Source organism: Camelus bactrianus, chromosome 9 (assembly GCF_048773025.1).
Source record: "Camelus bactrianus isolate YW-2024 breed Bactrian camel chromosome 9, ASM4877302v1, whole genome shotgun sequence".
NCBI lineage: Eukaryota > Metazoa > Chordata > Mammalia > Artiodactyla > Camelidae > Camelus > Camelus bactrianus.
In genome coordinates this window covers 11,610,219-11,623,602 of record NC_133547.1, presented here as the reverse complement: position 1 = coordinate 11,623,602, position 13,384 = coordinate 11,610,219, and the positions used below count along the sequence as shown (strand labels likewise).

At 48.5% G+C, this 13,384-nt stretch overlaps 1 protein-coding gene across 3 annotated transcripts in view; it reads right to left on the bottom strand.

Annotated features, from left to right (window-relative positions):
* The window catches only part of AKT2 (AKT serine/threonine kinase 2), a 45,182-nt gene that overhangs the window by 12,834 nt on the left and 18,964 nt on the right, over positions 1 to 13,384 (bottom strand). For all 3 annotated transcript variants that reach the window (XM_074369645.1, XM_074369648.1, XM_074369646.1), the window contains exons 3-4: positions 6,643 to 6,771; positions 5,103 to 5,218 (exon numbers count right to left, since the gene is read on the bottom strand). In XM_074369645.1, the coding sequence (XP_074225746.1) occupies positions 5,103 to 5,218; positions 6,643 to 6,771 (245 nt within the window). The remainder of the gene's footprint in view (positions 1 to 5,102; positions 5,219 to 6,642; positions 6,772 to 13,384) is intronic.

Below are 13,384 nucleotides of genomic sequence, written 5' to 3'. Positions count from 1 at the left end.
GGGCCTAACAGAGAAGACAAGTGTGCAAAAGCTCCAAGGCAGGGAATGGAAAGGAAGCCCCTTCTCAGAGGGTGGTCAGGGAAGGCCTCTCTAAGGAGGTGGCATGTAAGGCAGGACCTGGAAGATGTCCGTGGAACATGGTGCCAAGAACAGGCACTTGGCACATGGCTGTGAAATCAATGAAATGGAGGGAAGGAGGCAGCCCTCTGAAGTGCCAAAAGGGAAAAGAATCCGGACTGAGAGACCAGCACCTCGAAGGCCCTGAGGAGGGAGCCCAGGGTGTCTGTGGAAGGCACAGCAGGTGCCAGCATGGCTGGAGCTGACAGAGATGAGGGTAGGACAGAGGACTGGCCACAATGGGCTCCATGGGGCACTGTGTGAGGAATTTACGTCTTAATCCTTAACATCACAGGAAGTCGTGGAAGGGTGTACGCAGGGGGAGTCAGGATCCGATTTCTGCTTTAAGTCAGCAGCTGCCGTGTGGGGTACAGACTGGGAGTCAAGAGAGGAAGCACAAGGGGACTGTGGCAGTGAACGTGGCAGAGGTGCCGGTGGCAGAGGAGATGGAGGAGAGAAAAGGCACCAACAAGCACAATTCCATGGGGCGCCTGGGCCAGGTGCCTCCACATCTATTTCCTCTTTCGCTCCTCACGACAGTCCAGGGAACTGAGCTGCACTGAAAAGGGGCACAGTGGCTGGTCTGACTCCAGACCCTGGGCCCCAGCTCTGGGCTACCCTGCTGAGCAGGACCAACTGCACCTACAGGGGAGCTCAGTGACCTGGAGGTGGTGGGCCTGTCCTCATCGCAGCCTCAGGAATAACCGCTGACTGCTAGCCTGATGGTGGACGGGGACCTCTCTACCTAACCAGGGCCCTCCTCTGATCCAGAGGGGTGTTCACAGCTGGAGGGCAGCTGGGGTCCCTCTGTGTTCAGACACCCTCAGGTGGGCTGACTTGGCGATCCAGGCCCAGCCCTGGCTGGCAGGGAAACCTAGGCTCTTAAGATCTTCTTTTATTCTATAACTCTCTGTGCCTCAGTTTCACCACTGTGCCTGTTTAACAGGTGAGGAACTCCCTCCTAGAAATGCTGTGAAGATAAAATGAGCGAATATATGTAAAGACCTTAGGACAGGGTCTGGTTGAACAGAATACATTCTAATTATTCTTTTATTCATTCAACAAACATTTACTGAACACCTTATTATGTTCCTGGCACAAATAAATAAATTTAAAATGCGGGGGGAGGGTATAGCTCAAGTGGTAGAGTACATGCTTAGCATGCACAAGATCCTGGGTTCAGTCCCCAGTACCTCCTCTAAAAATAAATAAATAGACCTAATTACCTAATTACCACCCCCAATAAAAGTAAATAAAATGTCACACCTGGTAGGAAGGACAGGTGCTCTGAAGAGTAAAGCAGGGTAAGGCTAATAGTCACAGAAGGCAGGGCAGGACACTGAGAAGGTAGTATCTGAGCAGAGACCTCGCAAAGATAAGGAGAGAGTCATAATGATATCTAGGGGAAGAGGATTCTAAGTAACGGGAACAGCAAGTGCAAAGGTCCGGAGGTAGGAAGTGTGCTTGGTATGTTTAAGGAACAGCATGGAGACCAGGGTAGCTAAAGTGAGGGAACTAGTGGTAGGAAATGATCCTGGAGAGGAGATCAGATCATGTAGGACTTTGTAGAAGAGGACATAGACTTTGGACTTTACTGCAAATGGGACTAAAAGTCACTCAGAATTCTAAGCAGAGAAATTACATGATAGGATTTACATTAAAAATATCACACTAAGTGATGCACTGTGAAGTATACCTGCCAAGACCATGGGTTTACAAATTTCTTCTGGAAAGGGCCAAACTGTAACTATTTCAGGCCTTGCAAGTCACATGGTCTCTATCACAACTACGCAGTTCTGCCACAAGACAGCAAAAGCAGCCGTAGATAATGTGTAATGAGCATGGTTGTGTTCCAATAAAACTTTATGTATAAAAATAGGGAACACAGGCCATAGTTCGCCAACGTTGCACCAGACCTAATTTCTGGTTTACAGGAAATGTAGGCACAGAGGAACAAATAAAACAGTGCCAAAAGACAACAATATGACTCATCCAGAGCGTGGAACATTCTACAAGACAATTAGCCTGACTTGTCAAAAAAAAAAAAAAATGTGGGGGTTGGCAGAGAGACAAAAGCTGAACTAAATTAAAATATGCCAGAAACAATGTGTATACCTTGGTTTTTCAACTCTTGGTCTGAAAAACAACATTTTGAAGACAACTGGAGAAATTCAAGTGTGGCATGGATCTGGAGGGGATGTTAATAAATATATATTATAAATATTCATCTCATGTGTGACAATGGCACTATGACTCTGTAGGAGAAAGTCCTTATTCTTAGGTGATGCTGGCTGATGTACTTATGAAGGAGGAAAGTGCCCCAAAGTGTGAATAGAAGTTCAAGAAGCATAAAATACAGCCAGAGGAGGCAAACGTGGCAGACGCCAAACTGCTGAGCCTAGGTGCAGGGCGTCTAGCTGTTCACTTGTTATCCTATTCTTTCCACTATTCTGTCTGTCTGAAACACCAAGTTGGCAGGGGGCAGGGAATGGCGGAATCGCAGTAGCTGCCCTGGGGATAGCCAACTGGGGAGGGAAGGGGAGGCTACTGGGAGCCCAGCGAGCAGGCCGCTATAGCACCCAGCCAACGACCAGTCACCAGTGTGGCCCCTGTCGGCCCTCTGCCCACTCCTCCCCAGGTTCAGGCCCGAGCAGGGCAGTGAGGACAGCCAGGCGCAGAGCAGTCTCCCTCTTCCAGGTTTCTCTGCAGTTACGGTCAGGAATCTGGGGTTTGGTCTCAGAACAATCCCAGCAGATTTCTCTCCAGTGGCAACGGCAGGTGCTAAGAAAAGGAGGAAGGCAGGGGCTCTGCAGCCCCACTCCAGTCTTAGTAAAGGGATCCTCCCCACACCGCAGAGCACGGCATCCCACTAGAATGGAAACCAGAGCAGGTCTCTTGCGCTTTGCCAGCTCCCCACAGCTCCTGCTACAGGCTTGCAAAGTGTGTGCCAGGTATTGCTGAATCCAGTGCTTCCTGTTTATCATCCCCCGGAATCTTTCAGCAACCCTGTGACAAACCCCAATTGATTCACTGCTTGCCAAGCCCTGTGGGGACCTCCATTTGGAGTCCAGCACCTGCTGAGCTCGCCAGCTTCAAGGCCTCCAGTTCCCCTCTTCCAAGACCCCTGGCTATTGATTCTCTGTGATCTCTGAGATGACAAGCTGTCTCGCCTCCTGGCCTCTGCATACGCTGGTCCCTTTTCCTGAAGCTACCTCTTCTTCCTATCTCCGTGGCCAACTCCTATGCACTCCTCAAAACTGAGCTCAGCACCTAGACTCTATGCACCTTTTGATCTCAATTTGCTTTTACTGGCAGTCCATGTTTCCTGTGCCCAGTTTTCATCTGAGTAACACCTCAGCTGGCCTGACATGGTTATTGTGCTCCCCTATGGGACAAGAATATTTTTAACCTTGCAAAGGTATGTAATGATAATTACAGTATAGATTACAGCAATATGTCTTATGATACGGTTTTGCGTGTGTTCTAGATATGCACTGTCCACGAGGGTAGCAACTAGCTATGACTATTTAAATTTAAACTAATTAAATAAAATCCAAAGTTCCATTTCTCAGTCACATTAGCCACATTTCAAATGCTCAAAGGGCACATGTGACTAGTGGCTACCCTCTTGGACACCACAGGCATTGAACATTTCTGTTATGGCAGAAAACTTCTCTTGAACCACACTGTTTTAGGGTTCTCCAGAGGATCACCTGAATTCTCACCCCACAGAAAAACTAACAGAGTGTTCCTTAAAGTGAGGGCCTTCAAAGGGACAAAGTAGGGAAAAAATATCTGCTACTCATTACAAAGGGCTAAGCTCCCTAATATACAAAGAGCTTTGAGAAATAAATAAGAAAAAAAGCAATTACCCCAAAGAAAAATAGACAAAGGATATGAACAGACAGGTCAGAAAGGGAAACTCACATGGCACTTGAACACGTGAAAGAACACCCAAACTCACCAAAGAAAAAAGACAGTTAAAAACACCCAAAGGTGCCATCTCCCACTGATCAGACTGGTAAAGACTTAAACATCTGAAAACACATGGCTGTGAAGACACTCTCAGACATGGCCTAATAGAAGCATTACTCAGAATTACAAATGCATATTCCCTGTGACCCAGCAATCCCACATCTAAGAATTCACTTTACAGATTTACCTGAACATATGTCAAACAAGATAAGCACAAGGTATCTCCCTGTGGCACTGCTTCTAATGAGCCCCAAAGGCTGGAAACAATCCCAGTCATCATTAATAAAGAACTGCTCAACAAACTCGGGGACACAGATGTGCAGCTGTTAAAAAGAAAGAAAAAAAAAAGCGCAGCAGCAGCAGCAGCTCCATGTATACTGAAGCAGAGAGAGTCCCCAAGATACAGTTAGTGAAAAACAAATTCAGAACAGTCTGTGTACAATGCCACCTTTTGTGTAAAGGGAAGAACAAAGGCAGGAGGGCACAGAAGTCTCTATGGGAACGAGCCTGTCTGTGCCCACTGGGAAGAAGCTGCTGTAGGACACACAAGAACAGCAGTGAACCTGGGGTGGGGTGGGGGCGTGTGGAGCAGAAGTGAGAGTGAAGCTTTCATTAGACACCTCCTCATGCTGTTTGATTTTTGAACTAGGTGGATCTATATCTCTTCTGACTATTAAATTGATCTAAATCTGACTCTCTGGACCGCCCAGCTCAAAATCAGTAGAGATGCTCATAAAAATGCAGCTCCCTGACCCTTTGCAGACCTCCTCCAATCAGGGGCCCTAAAGTGGCCCAAACACCTCATTGTGAACAAGCCCCACTGTGATTCCAACACATCCTCCAGTGTGAGGAAACAGAGGGGGTCTGCAGACTGAGACCCCTGCTCTTCCTAGCTCACAGAAGGGCTGAATGGGAAACTCCTAAGCAGGGCCAGGAGAATCTGTCCATCTGTGCCCCTTCTCACACAGGGCCTGGCCCCTCTCAAAGGGCAGCCACACAGAGGCCCAGACTTGCCTCTCATCCGGAGAGTCTACATGGAAGGTCCTCTCAATGACTGTGGTCCACTGCAGGCAGCGTATGACAAAGGTGTTGGGCCGTGGTCTCTCGGTCTTCATCAGCTGGCATTCTGCAGAAGACGGGTGAGAGCAGGGAGGGTGAGGGGCAGCCCTGCCAGCCTGCAGCCCACATTCCCCCAGCCTCCTCCTGTGTGCCAGCCCCATGACACTTTAGTGACCCAGGCATCCCTGGCCTTGCCCCTACAGGGCTCAAGGTCCTGTGTGTGTGTAAGGGGGACAGCCTACCAGTGATGGCTCAGTGGTCAGGGCTGTGATGGGGTGCAGGGTGAGCTCAAGAGGCAGCCAACCCAGTTCAGGGGCTCAGGAGGGTTTCCCAGAGGAAGGGGCATCTCTGCACTGAGCCATGAAGGCAGAAGGGTACATTGTGCACAGAAGCCGAGAGGTGAGGGAGGTCCAGCATACTTAGGGAACAGCAAATCTGGTGTGAGGAAGGGAGAAGAGAGAGATAGGCGGCAGAGGTGAGCAGGGGCAGCTTGCAGGGCTCAGGGGCATGGTGAGGAATCTGCACTTTGTCCTGAGAACAGCAGGGGGCCACAGAAGGCTTTAAATAGGGGAGGGATATAAACAGATTTAGACAGATTCCTCTGGCTGCTGAGTGGAGGGTGAGAGAGAATGGAGGCTGGAGCCCAGGGAGGAGGCTGAGGTTACACCAGAGTGGGGCAGGGGAAGGGAGGGAAAGGCAGGCAGGCAGGCCACAGGAGAGGTGGGGAGAGGCATCTAGGATGAGGGGGCAACCGGGCCCTCCCTGAGAAGAAGACAGGGAGAAGACTGGGGAGGAAAAGGGGACTCTGGGACATCGTGGGTATCCCACATGGGACACAGAGGATACAGGATACCCAGGGAGAAACATGCAGGAAGCCACTCAGGACAGGTGGGGAGTTCAGGCGGGAAGCCATGTCTGGGAACAGCCAAGCTGGGGTCACCACACACGGGAAAGCAACCAGGACAAGGCTTTAGGCAGGACAGAGAGGGCAGCGGGGCTGGATTCCAGAGCAAGCAGATGGGGGTGTCCTTGAAAGGTGAGGCTGGAGAAGTGCCTAGAGCAGGGAGCCAGTGGGGAGAAGACAGTGGCCTGGGCTACAGAGTGGCAGGGGAGATGACTGTCAAAGGACAAGGATATGGTGACCAATCAGGTCAGCAGGGAAGGAAGGTGGCAGGGGTCGAGGGCAGGATTGTAGTACTGTGAGGCCCAGGCCAGGGCTTTGTGCCTGACAAACTTTCACTGGTCAGAGTCCAGCCAGAAGGCACCACTTCGGGTAGCACAGAGTTGGGGACGGAAGGCTGGGTGATGCGCTAGCCTCTCTCTTTCCAGTACAGCCCCCTGGGCCCAGGTGACACAGAGGTGGAGCAAGGGAGGGGTGGGAAACAGATCTGAGGGCAAACAGGCCCAGACAGGCCCACAGCCCAAGAACGATCAAGCCCCATGTGCCCCCAAGACCTGCCAGTTGCTCTCTGAGCCCACCTAGAGACCCACCTGCAACAGAGAAGTTGTTTAAGGGGGGCAGAGTCTGGTCGGGGGCTTCGGGCCGCTCCTTGTATCCAATGAAGGAGCCATCGCTCTTCAGCAGGAAGTACCGGGGCCTCCAGGTCTTGATGTATTCACCTGAACCGAGCCAGGGCAGGAGGGAGAGGTCAGGGCAGTCATCCAGCGTGACAGTGCCTCACAAGGGGCGCCACGCTGGGAGGAGGACGGACAAGAGGGTGGGCAGGAGAGTGCATCTCCCAGAGAAGCCCTTGAAGTGGCCCCTGCTGACGCAGGCTGGGCCCAGTGATCCAGAGGTCAGATCTGGCAGGAAGGCGCCTGCCGCATTGTCCCAGGGCACCAGCTGCCTCAGAGTGTGGCCAGGGAGCCATCCTTGCCAGCGCATGGCCCTGTCCCAGGGGAGGCCCAGGCTTCCAAACACACACGCCCTGTGGCCCTCTAAGGCCAAGTCCCATGGGTTGGTATTCACCGGTACAGCTGGGCAGGTGGATCAAATGTCAAAACACTGTGCCAGGCGGGGTGTCACTGCTGCGGTGCCCTCCGAGTGCTCCCTGAGCCCTTCCATTTGTTCTGACCATGAACATCCAAGAGCCCTGAACACACACACACACACACACACACACACACACACACACAAGATGGTGAAATATATCCACACAAAAATGTATGCATAAAAGTCCGCAGCAATAGTATTCATAACAGTAAGGCGGGGAAACTCAAAAGCCCATCAACCAATGAATGGATACACAAGACGGGGCATATCTATACAATGGAATATTATTCAGTCACATAAAGAAATGAAGTACGAATTCACACCACAAGGTGGATGAACCATAACTTAAACTAAGTGGAAGAAGCCTGTCACAATGTCCACAAATTATATGATTCCATTTATATAACATGTCCAGACTAGGCAAACCTATAGAGATGAAAAGTAGATCAGTGGTTGCCTAGGGCTGAGGGGTGGGGGGAGTCTGGGAGGAGACTGGGGGGGTACAATAGCCAAGGTGGAGACCAGGCTCCTTTCAGGGTAGTGAGAATGTTCTGAAAGGGGTTGGGTGATGGATGCATAACTCTGAAGATACTAAAAGCCACTGAGCTACAAATGGCTAAATTGCATGGTATGTGAATTATATCTCAAGCTGCTAAAAAAAAAATAAATAAAATGGTAAATATAAAGCAAACATAAAGCACCCAGGCTCGCGAGGGCCCAGCACACCAATAAATAAATAATGCTCTTTATCATCAGCCCACTGGGCAAGCAAGGAGTGTGCCAGACCCTCACTCGTGGCTCACGGGGAGGCAGGATGGCAGGGTGGGCGCCAGTAAGTCACCTCACTTCTCTAAGTCTTTGTTTCCTCTTATGAGGATACCCATTAATTGATGATTAACTCCACCTCTAGTGGAGCTCTGTGCCAGGCACTGTCCTAAGTATTTTACAGGTTTTAACTTATTAAGTTCTCTCAAATGTAAGATACTAAATGATCCGATATATATAAAGTTCAAAAACTAGCAAATCCTCCAATGCAACAGCACAATAAAAGGATTACACACCATAACCAAGTGGCTTTTATCCCAGGACTGCAAGGGTGGTTCAAATCTATGAAAATCAATCAATGCAATACACATCCATAGAATGAAAGAAAAAATAACAAGATCATCTCAACTGATGTAGAAAAAGCATTCGACAAAACCCAACACCCTTTCATGATAAAAAGTACTCAGCAAGCTAGGGATAGAAGGGAATTTCCTCCACAGGGTAAACAGCATCTACGAAAAACCCACAGTTAACGTTATACTCAATGAAAAAGACTCAAAGCCTTCCCTTAAGATCAGGAACAAGACAAAGATGTCCACTGTCACCACTGCTGTTAAACACGGTAAAGGAAGTTCTAGCCAGAGAAAAAGAAAAAGAGACAAACAGCATCCAAGTGAAAAGGAATAAACAAAACCATCTTTATTTGCAGATAACATGATCCTGTATATAGAAAAATCACAAAAAATCCACAGAACAATTCTAGAGCTAACAAATCCAGCAAGATCAACACACAAAAATATGTTGTTTCTATAATCAGCAATGAATAATCAAAAAAGGAAATTAAGAATACAATTCCATTTACAATAGCACAAGGAGGAAAAGGTTTACATCCTAAAAACTACATAATGCTGCTGAAACAAATTAAGGACCTAAACAAATGCAAAGACATCCTGTGTTCATGGACTGGAAGACTTGATATTAAGATTGCAATACCACTGAAAGCAGTCTACAGATTCAACACATCCCCTATCAAATTCCAACAGCTTTTTTTGCAGTTGAGGAAAAGATCAATCCAAATAATTTACACAGAATTCAAATTTCACATGGCAACTGGTTCCAACAGCCAAGCAATTTTGAAAAAGAAGAACAAAGTAAAAGGACTTATACTTCCTGATTTTGAAGCTTACTACACAGTAATCAAATTAGTGTGGTGTAAGGACAGACATGTAAGACCAATGGAACAGAACTGAGAATGAAAAAATAAACCTACACACCTATGCTCAACTGATTTTTCAACAGTACCAAAACCATTCCATGGGGGGAGACCAGTCTCTTCAACAAACGGTGCTGCAACAACTGGATATTCACCCGCAAAAGCAGAGACATGGACCCCTACCTCACATGATATAAAAAATTAACTCAAAATGGATCTACCTAAATATAAGAGCTAAAACAATAAAACTCTTAGAAGAACACACTGGGGTAAATCTTCATGACCCTGGATTTGGCAGCAGATTCTTAGTACAAGCAACAAAATAAAAAATAAATAAATAAAAAATAAAGTGGACTCATTGAAATAAAAAAGTTTTGTGCAAACGATGTTATTAAGAAAATTAAAAGACAACAAACAGAATGGACAAAAATATTTGTAAATCATGTATCTGATAAGAGTTTAGTATTCAGAGTATGTAAAAAACTCTTACAACTCAGCAACACAAAGACAGTCTGATTAAAAAAGGGTGAAGGACTTAAATAGACATTTCTCCAAAAATACGCAAATGGCCAGCAAGCATATGAAAAGATGCTCAACATCATTAGTCATAAAGGAAATGCAAGTCAAAACCATAACACTTAACATCCACTAGGGTGGCTTTTATTCCAAAAAGAAAAAAAAAAAAAAAACTGAAAGAAAAAGAACGGGTGTTGGTGAAGGTGTGGAGAAACTGAAATCCTTGTGCACTGCTGGTGAGAATGTAAAATAGTGCAACCCTGTGGAAGTTTGGTGCTGCCTCAAAAAGTTAAATATAGAATATGCTGTAGATTATGCATATAGAATTATGACCCAGATTATATATTCATATAAATATTGTATTTATTATCTAATTACATAGAATATATTAGATTCCACACAGAGAATATACTACCTAGCAATTTTACTTTTAGGTGTGTATCCAAAAAAACCTGAAAACAAGTATTCAAATACTTGTCCACAAATGTTCATAGCAGCACTATTTATAACAGCCAAAAGGTAAAAATAACTCAAATGTCCATCAACAGATACATGGATAAACAAAACATAGTATACTCATACGATGGAATATTTTTTGGCCATAGAAAGGAATGAATGAATTATATGCTACAACATAGATCAACCTTAAAAACATTATGCTAAGTGAAAGAAACCAGACACAAGGGCCACACACTGCTTATTTCACTTATATGAAACGCCCAAAATAAGTAAATCCATAAAGACAGAAAACAAATTGGTGGTTGCCAGGGGCTGGGAGGAGGGTGAATGGGAACTGACCACTTAACGAGTACAGGGTTTCCTTTTAGGCTGATAATAATGTTTTGTAATTAGACTAAGGCAGTGGTTACACAACACTGTGAATGTACTAAAGGCAGCTGAATTGTGCACTTTAAAACAGTTAATTTTGTGTTATGTAAATTTTACCTCAATTTTTAAAAGCAAAGCAAAACTTGAAAACTTCACCTATGCTATTGGAGGTTAGGAGAACGGTTACCACTTGGGGGAGGCAAAGGGGCTTCTGGGGACTGACTTATTCTATTTCTTGATCTTAACACAGGCTTTAAAGTGAGCTTATGATTCAGACAATTACCTGTGGTGTTTTATATGTTGGTAACAATCTAAGAAAAAAAAAAAAGAAACCTAAAGGAAAAATGTCCTCACAACAATCTCATTTCTAGAGATGAGGAAACAGAGGCACAGAGAGGTTCCATTAGTGGCCTGAGGCTCACAGCTGTTAACTGGGAGAGCCAGGGCTGGAACCCAGGTTTGCGCTGTCCAGAGTCCATGCTCGGGACCACTATGCTGTACACCTCTAAACTGGCAGATGGGGCCTGGCCTGGTGGGGCCTGGCAGAGGGTATACTGAGGCTGTGTCAGAAAGGGGAGCACACCTGACATGACAGACCCGCCCCTGGAGCAGATCTCACTGAGCGACAAGCAGCCTGTGAGCCGGGCGCTGGTCCAGGAAGGAGGTGGAGGGCTCAAGCTCGAACCTCGGCGCTGCCACCTCCTGGCTGAAACCTTGGGCAAGTTGGTCTTCCTGCCGAGCTTCAGCTTCTGGCCTGCAAGATGGTGCCCATATCACAGGGCAGTAATGGAAACGCAACAAAACCAGGCCTGCCTAGAACAGAGCCCCGTGCCTGGCACAGAGTGGGCACACGGTAAACCAGAGCTGCTGTTATTTTAGGAGTGGGGTGCGGTAGCACAGATGTCCAAAGAGCCACCCTGCCTGCCCACCTCTGCCAGCTGCTGCTCAGAATGACAGGCACTGGGTTCTGCAGAGTGACGCACACGCACGTGTGTCGGGATGGTGCAAACCCAAGGCAAGTGGCTATCTCAGTAGTTCGTCTGGTCCACATAGATGAACAGAGACACTGAAGGCCTGGCGGGGGCTGGTCCACTTAATGCCATCAGCAACCCTAGACCAGAGACAAAGCCCTGCCCCAGCCACAGTTCTCTGGCCACCTCCAGAGCTCTCACCCCAGCCTAGGGAGCCCGAGACCTGGCACACCCTGACACACATGCACCACCACCCTCACAAACCCGATCATTCACCCAACAATCAGTTATTGAGCACCTGCTGCATGCCAAGCACTTTTTTAGGGCACTGGGGATATCTCAGTGAACGAGCCAGACAAAAACCCTGCCCTCATGAAGCTGACAATTTCCAGCAGCCTGGGTTGTTAACCCATTTTACAAATGTAAAACCAAGGCTCAGAAAGGTGACAGAGTTTGCCCACAGTCACACTGAGAGGAAGTGGCAGAGCCAAGTTAGAACCTCGGCACCTGCCAAGGTTCAGAAAGCTCCATCAATAACCCCAAACTCAAGGCTCAAGTTGGGCGAGTAGGCCAAGGTGCCATGAATGTCATCCTGCCTGGAAAGGACAGCAGGAAACAGGTCTCCCCGGCTCAGTCTGATGGGGGAAGCCTGGCCTGGGAAGCCGCCTCTGTCTCTCATCCCTGCTCCGTGTCTGCGGGCTGGGACAGGGCAGGAATGGGCAGGCACATCTCCCAGTTCCCACAGGGCCAGCCCATCAGCCTCCTCGCCTCCTTCCAACATGCCTGACCCACTCCCCTCTACGGACTCACGGGCTGTCCCCTTCGTCCTTGCCCCAGTTAACTGTGGAACTCACTCCTTTGCCTCCTTCAGATCTTTATTGAAACACCTCCTTCTCAGCAAGGCCCTCCCTGACCATCCCGTTTACAACAGCTCCCCCAGCCCGCCTCACACCCCTCACTCCTCACATTGCTGGATTTTTCCCCATAGGCACTCACCACCACTGGACACGCTTGTCTACTCAGCTGCCACCTGCCCTCCCCATAAAGGTAAGACATCAACACGACGATGGGGACTTTTGCCTGTTTGGTTCCCTGCTGTCTCCCCAGTGTCTAGAACAGTGCCTGGAACACAGTAGCTGCTCAGTAAATGTCTGCCGAGTGACTGAAAGGACAGAGAGTGGCTACCCCCAGACCTGGGACCCCGTCCCCGGGCGAAGGTCCGCGGAAGCCAGGGCAGTCGGCCCCCTTCACTCCCTGACGCCTGGACAAGCTGACTCTCAGTACGTGCTTCTTTCCAGCCGTCCCTGCACATGGCAGTGAGGCCGTCAAGTGTGGCGGTGTGGGACAGGGGCCTTGGGCCTCAGGTCTAGTCTCTTAGTCTCTTCCCTGTAAATGACTTTACTTCTCAGCCGCACACCAGCACAACCAGATCTGGACACACACTGGCTCACGACAGCCTGGAGAGTTAAAGCTCTCTCTGTGCCGCCAGGGCCCAATGGTTCGATGCTGCATCGCCGCTCTGCCCACCTCCTCCAGCCCGCCCTCACTCACTCTGCTGCAGCCTCACTGGCCAACTCTCCATGCAGGTACATTCCTACCTCTGACCTTGCTGTCCCATTCGCTGGGACGCCCCTGCCAGCTCTCTGTGTGGCTCACTTCCTCACCTCCTCCAGGCCTCTGTTCACTGCACCCTCCTCAGGGCCGCTTCCCCTGACCACCCCATTTCACTCCCGCCCCTTCCCTCTCACAGCTCTCACCACCTCACATATGTCTGTTCATCTATTTATTGTCTGTCCCCACCCCACAATGGATCACAAACTCCATGAGGGCACCAGAGTGTCCCCAGAGCCTGGGGCGGCCTGGCACACCACACATGTTCCAGGAGTATTTGCTGAATCAATAAATGCTGTGTTACTTCAGTTAAGGGACTTCTCTGAGCCTCCATTT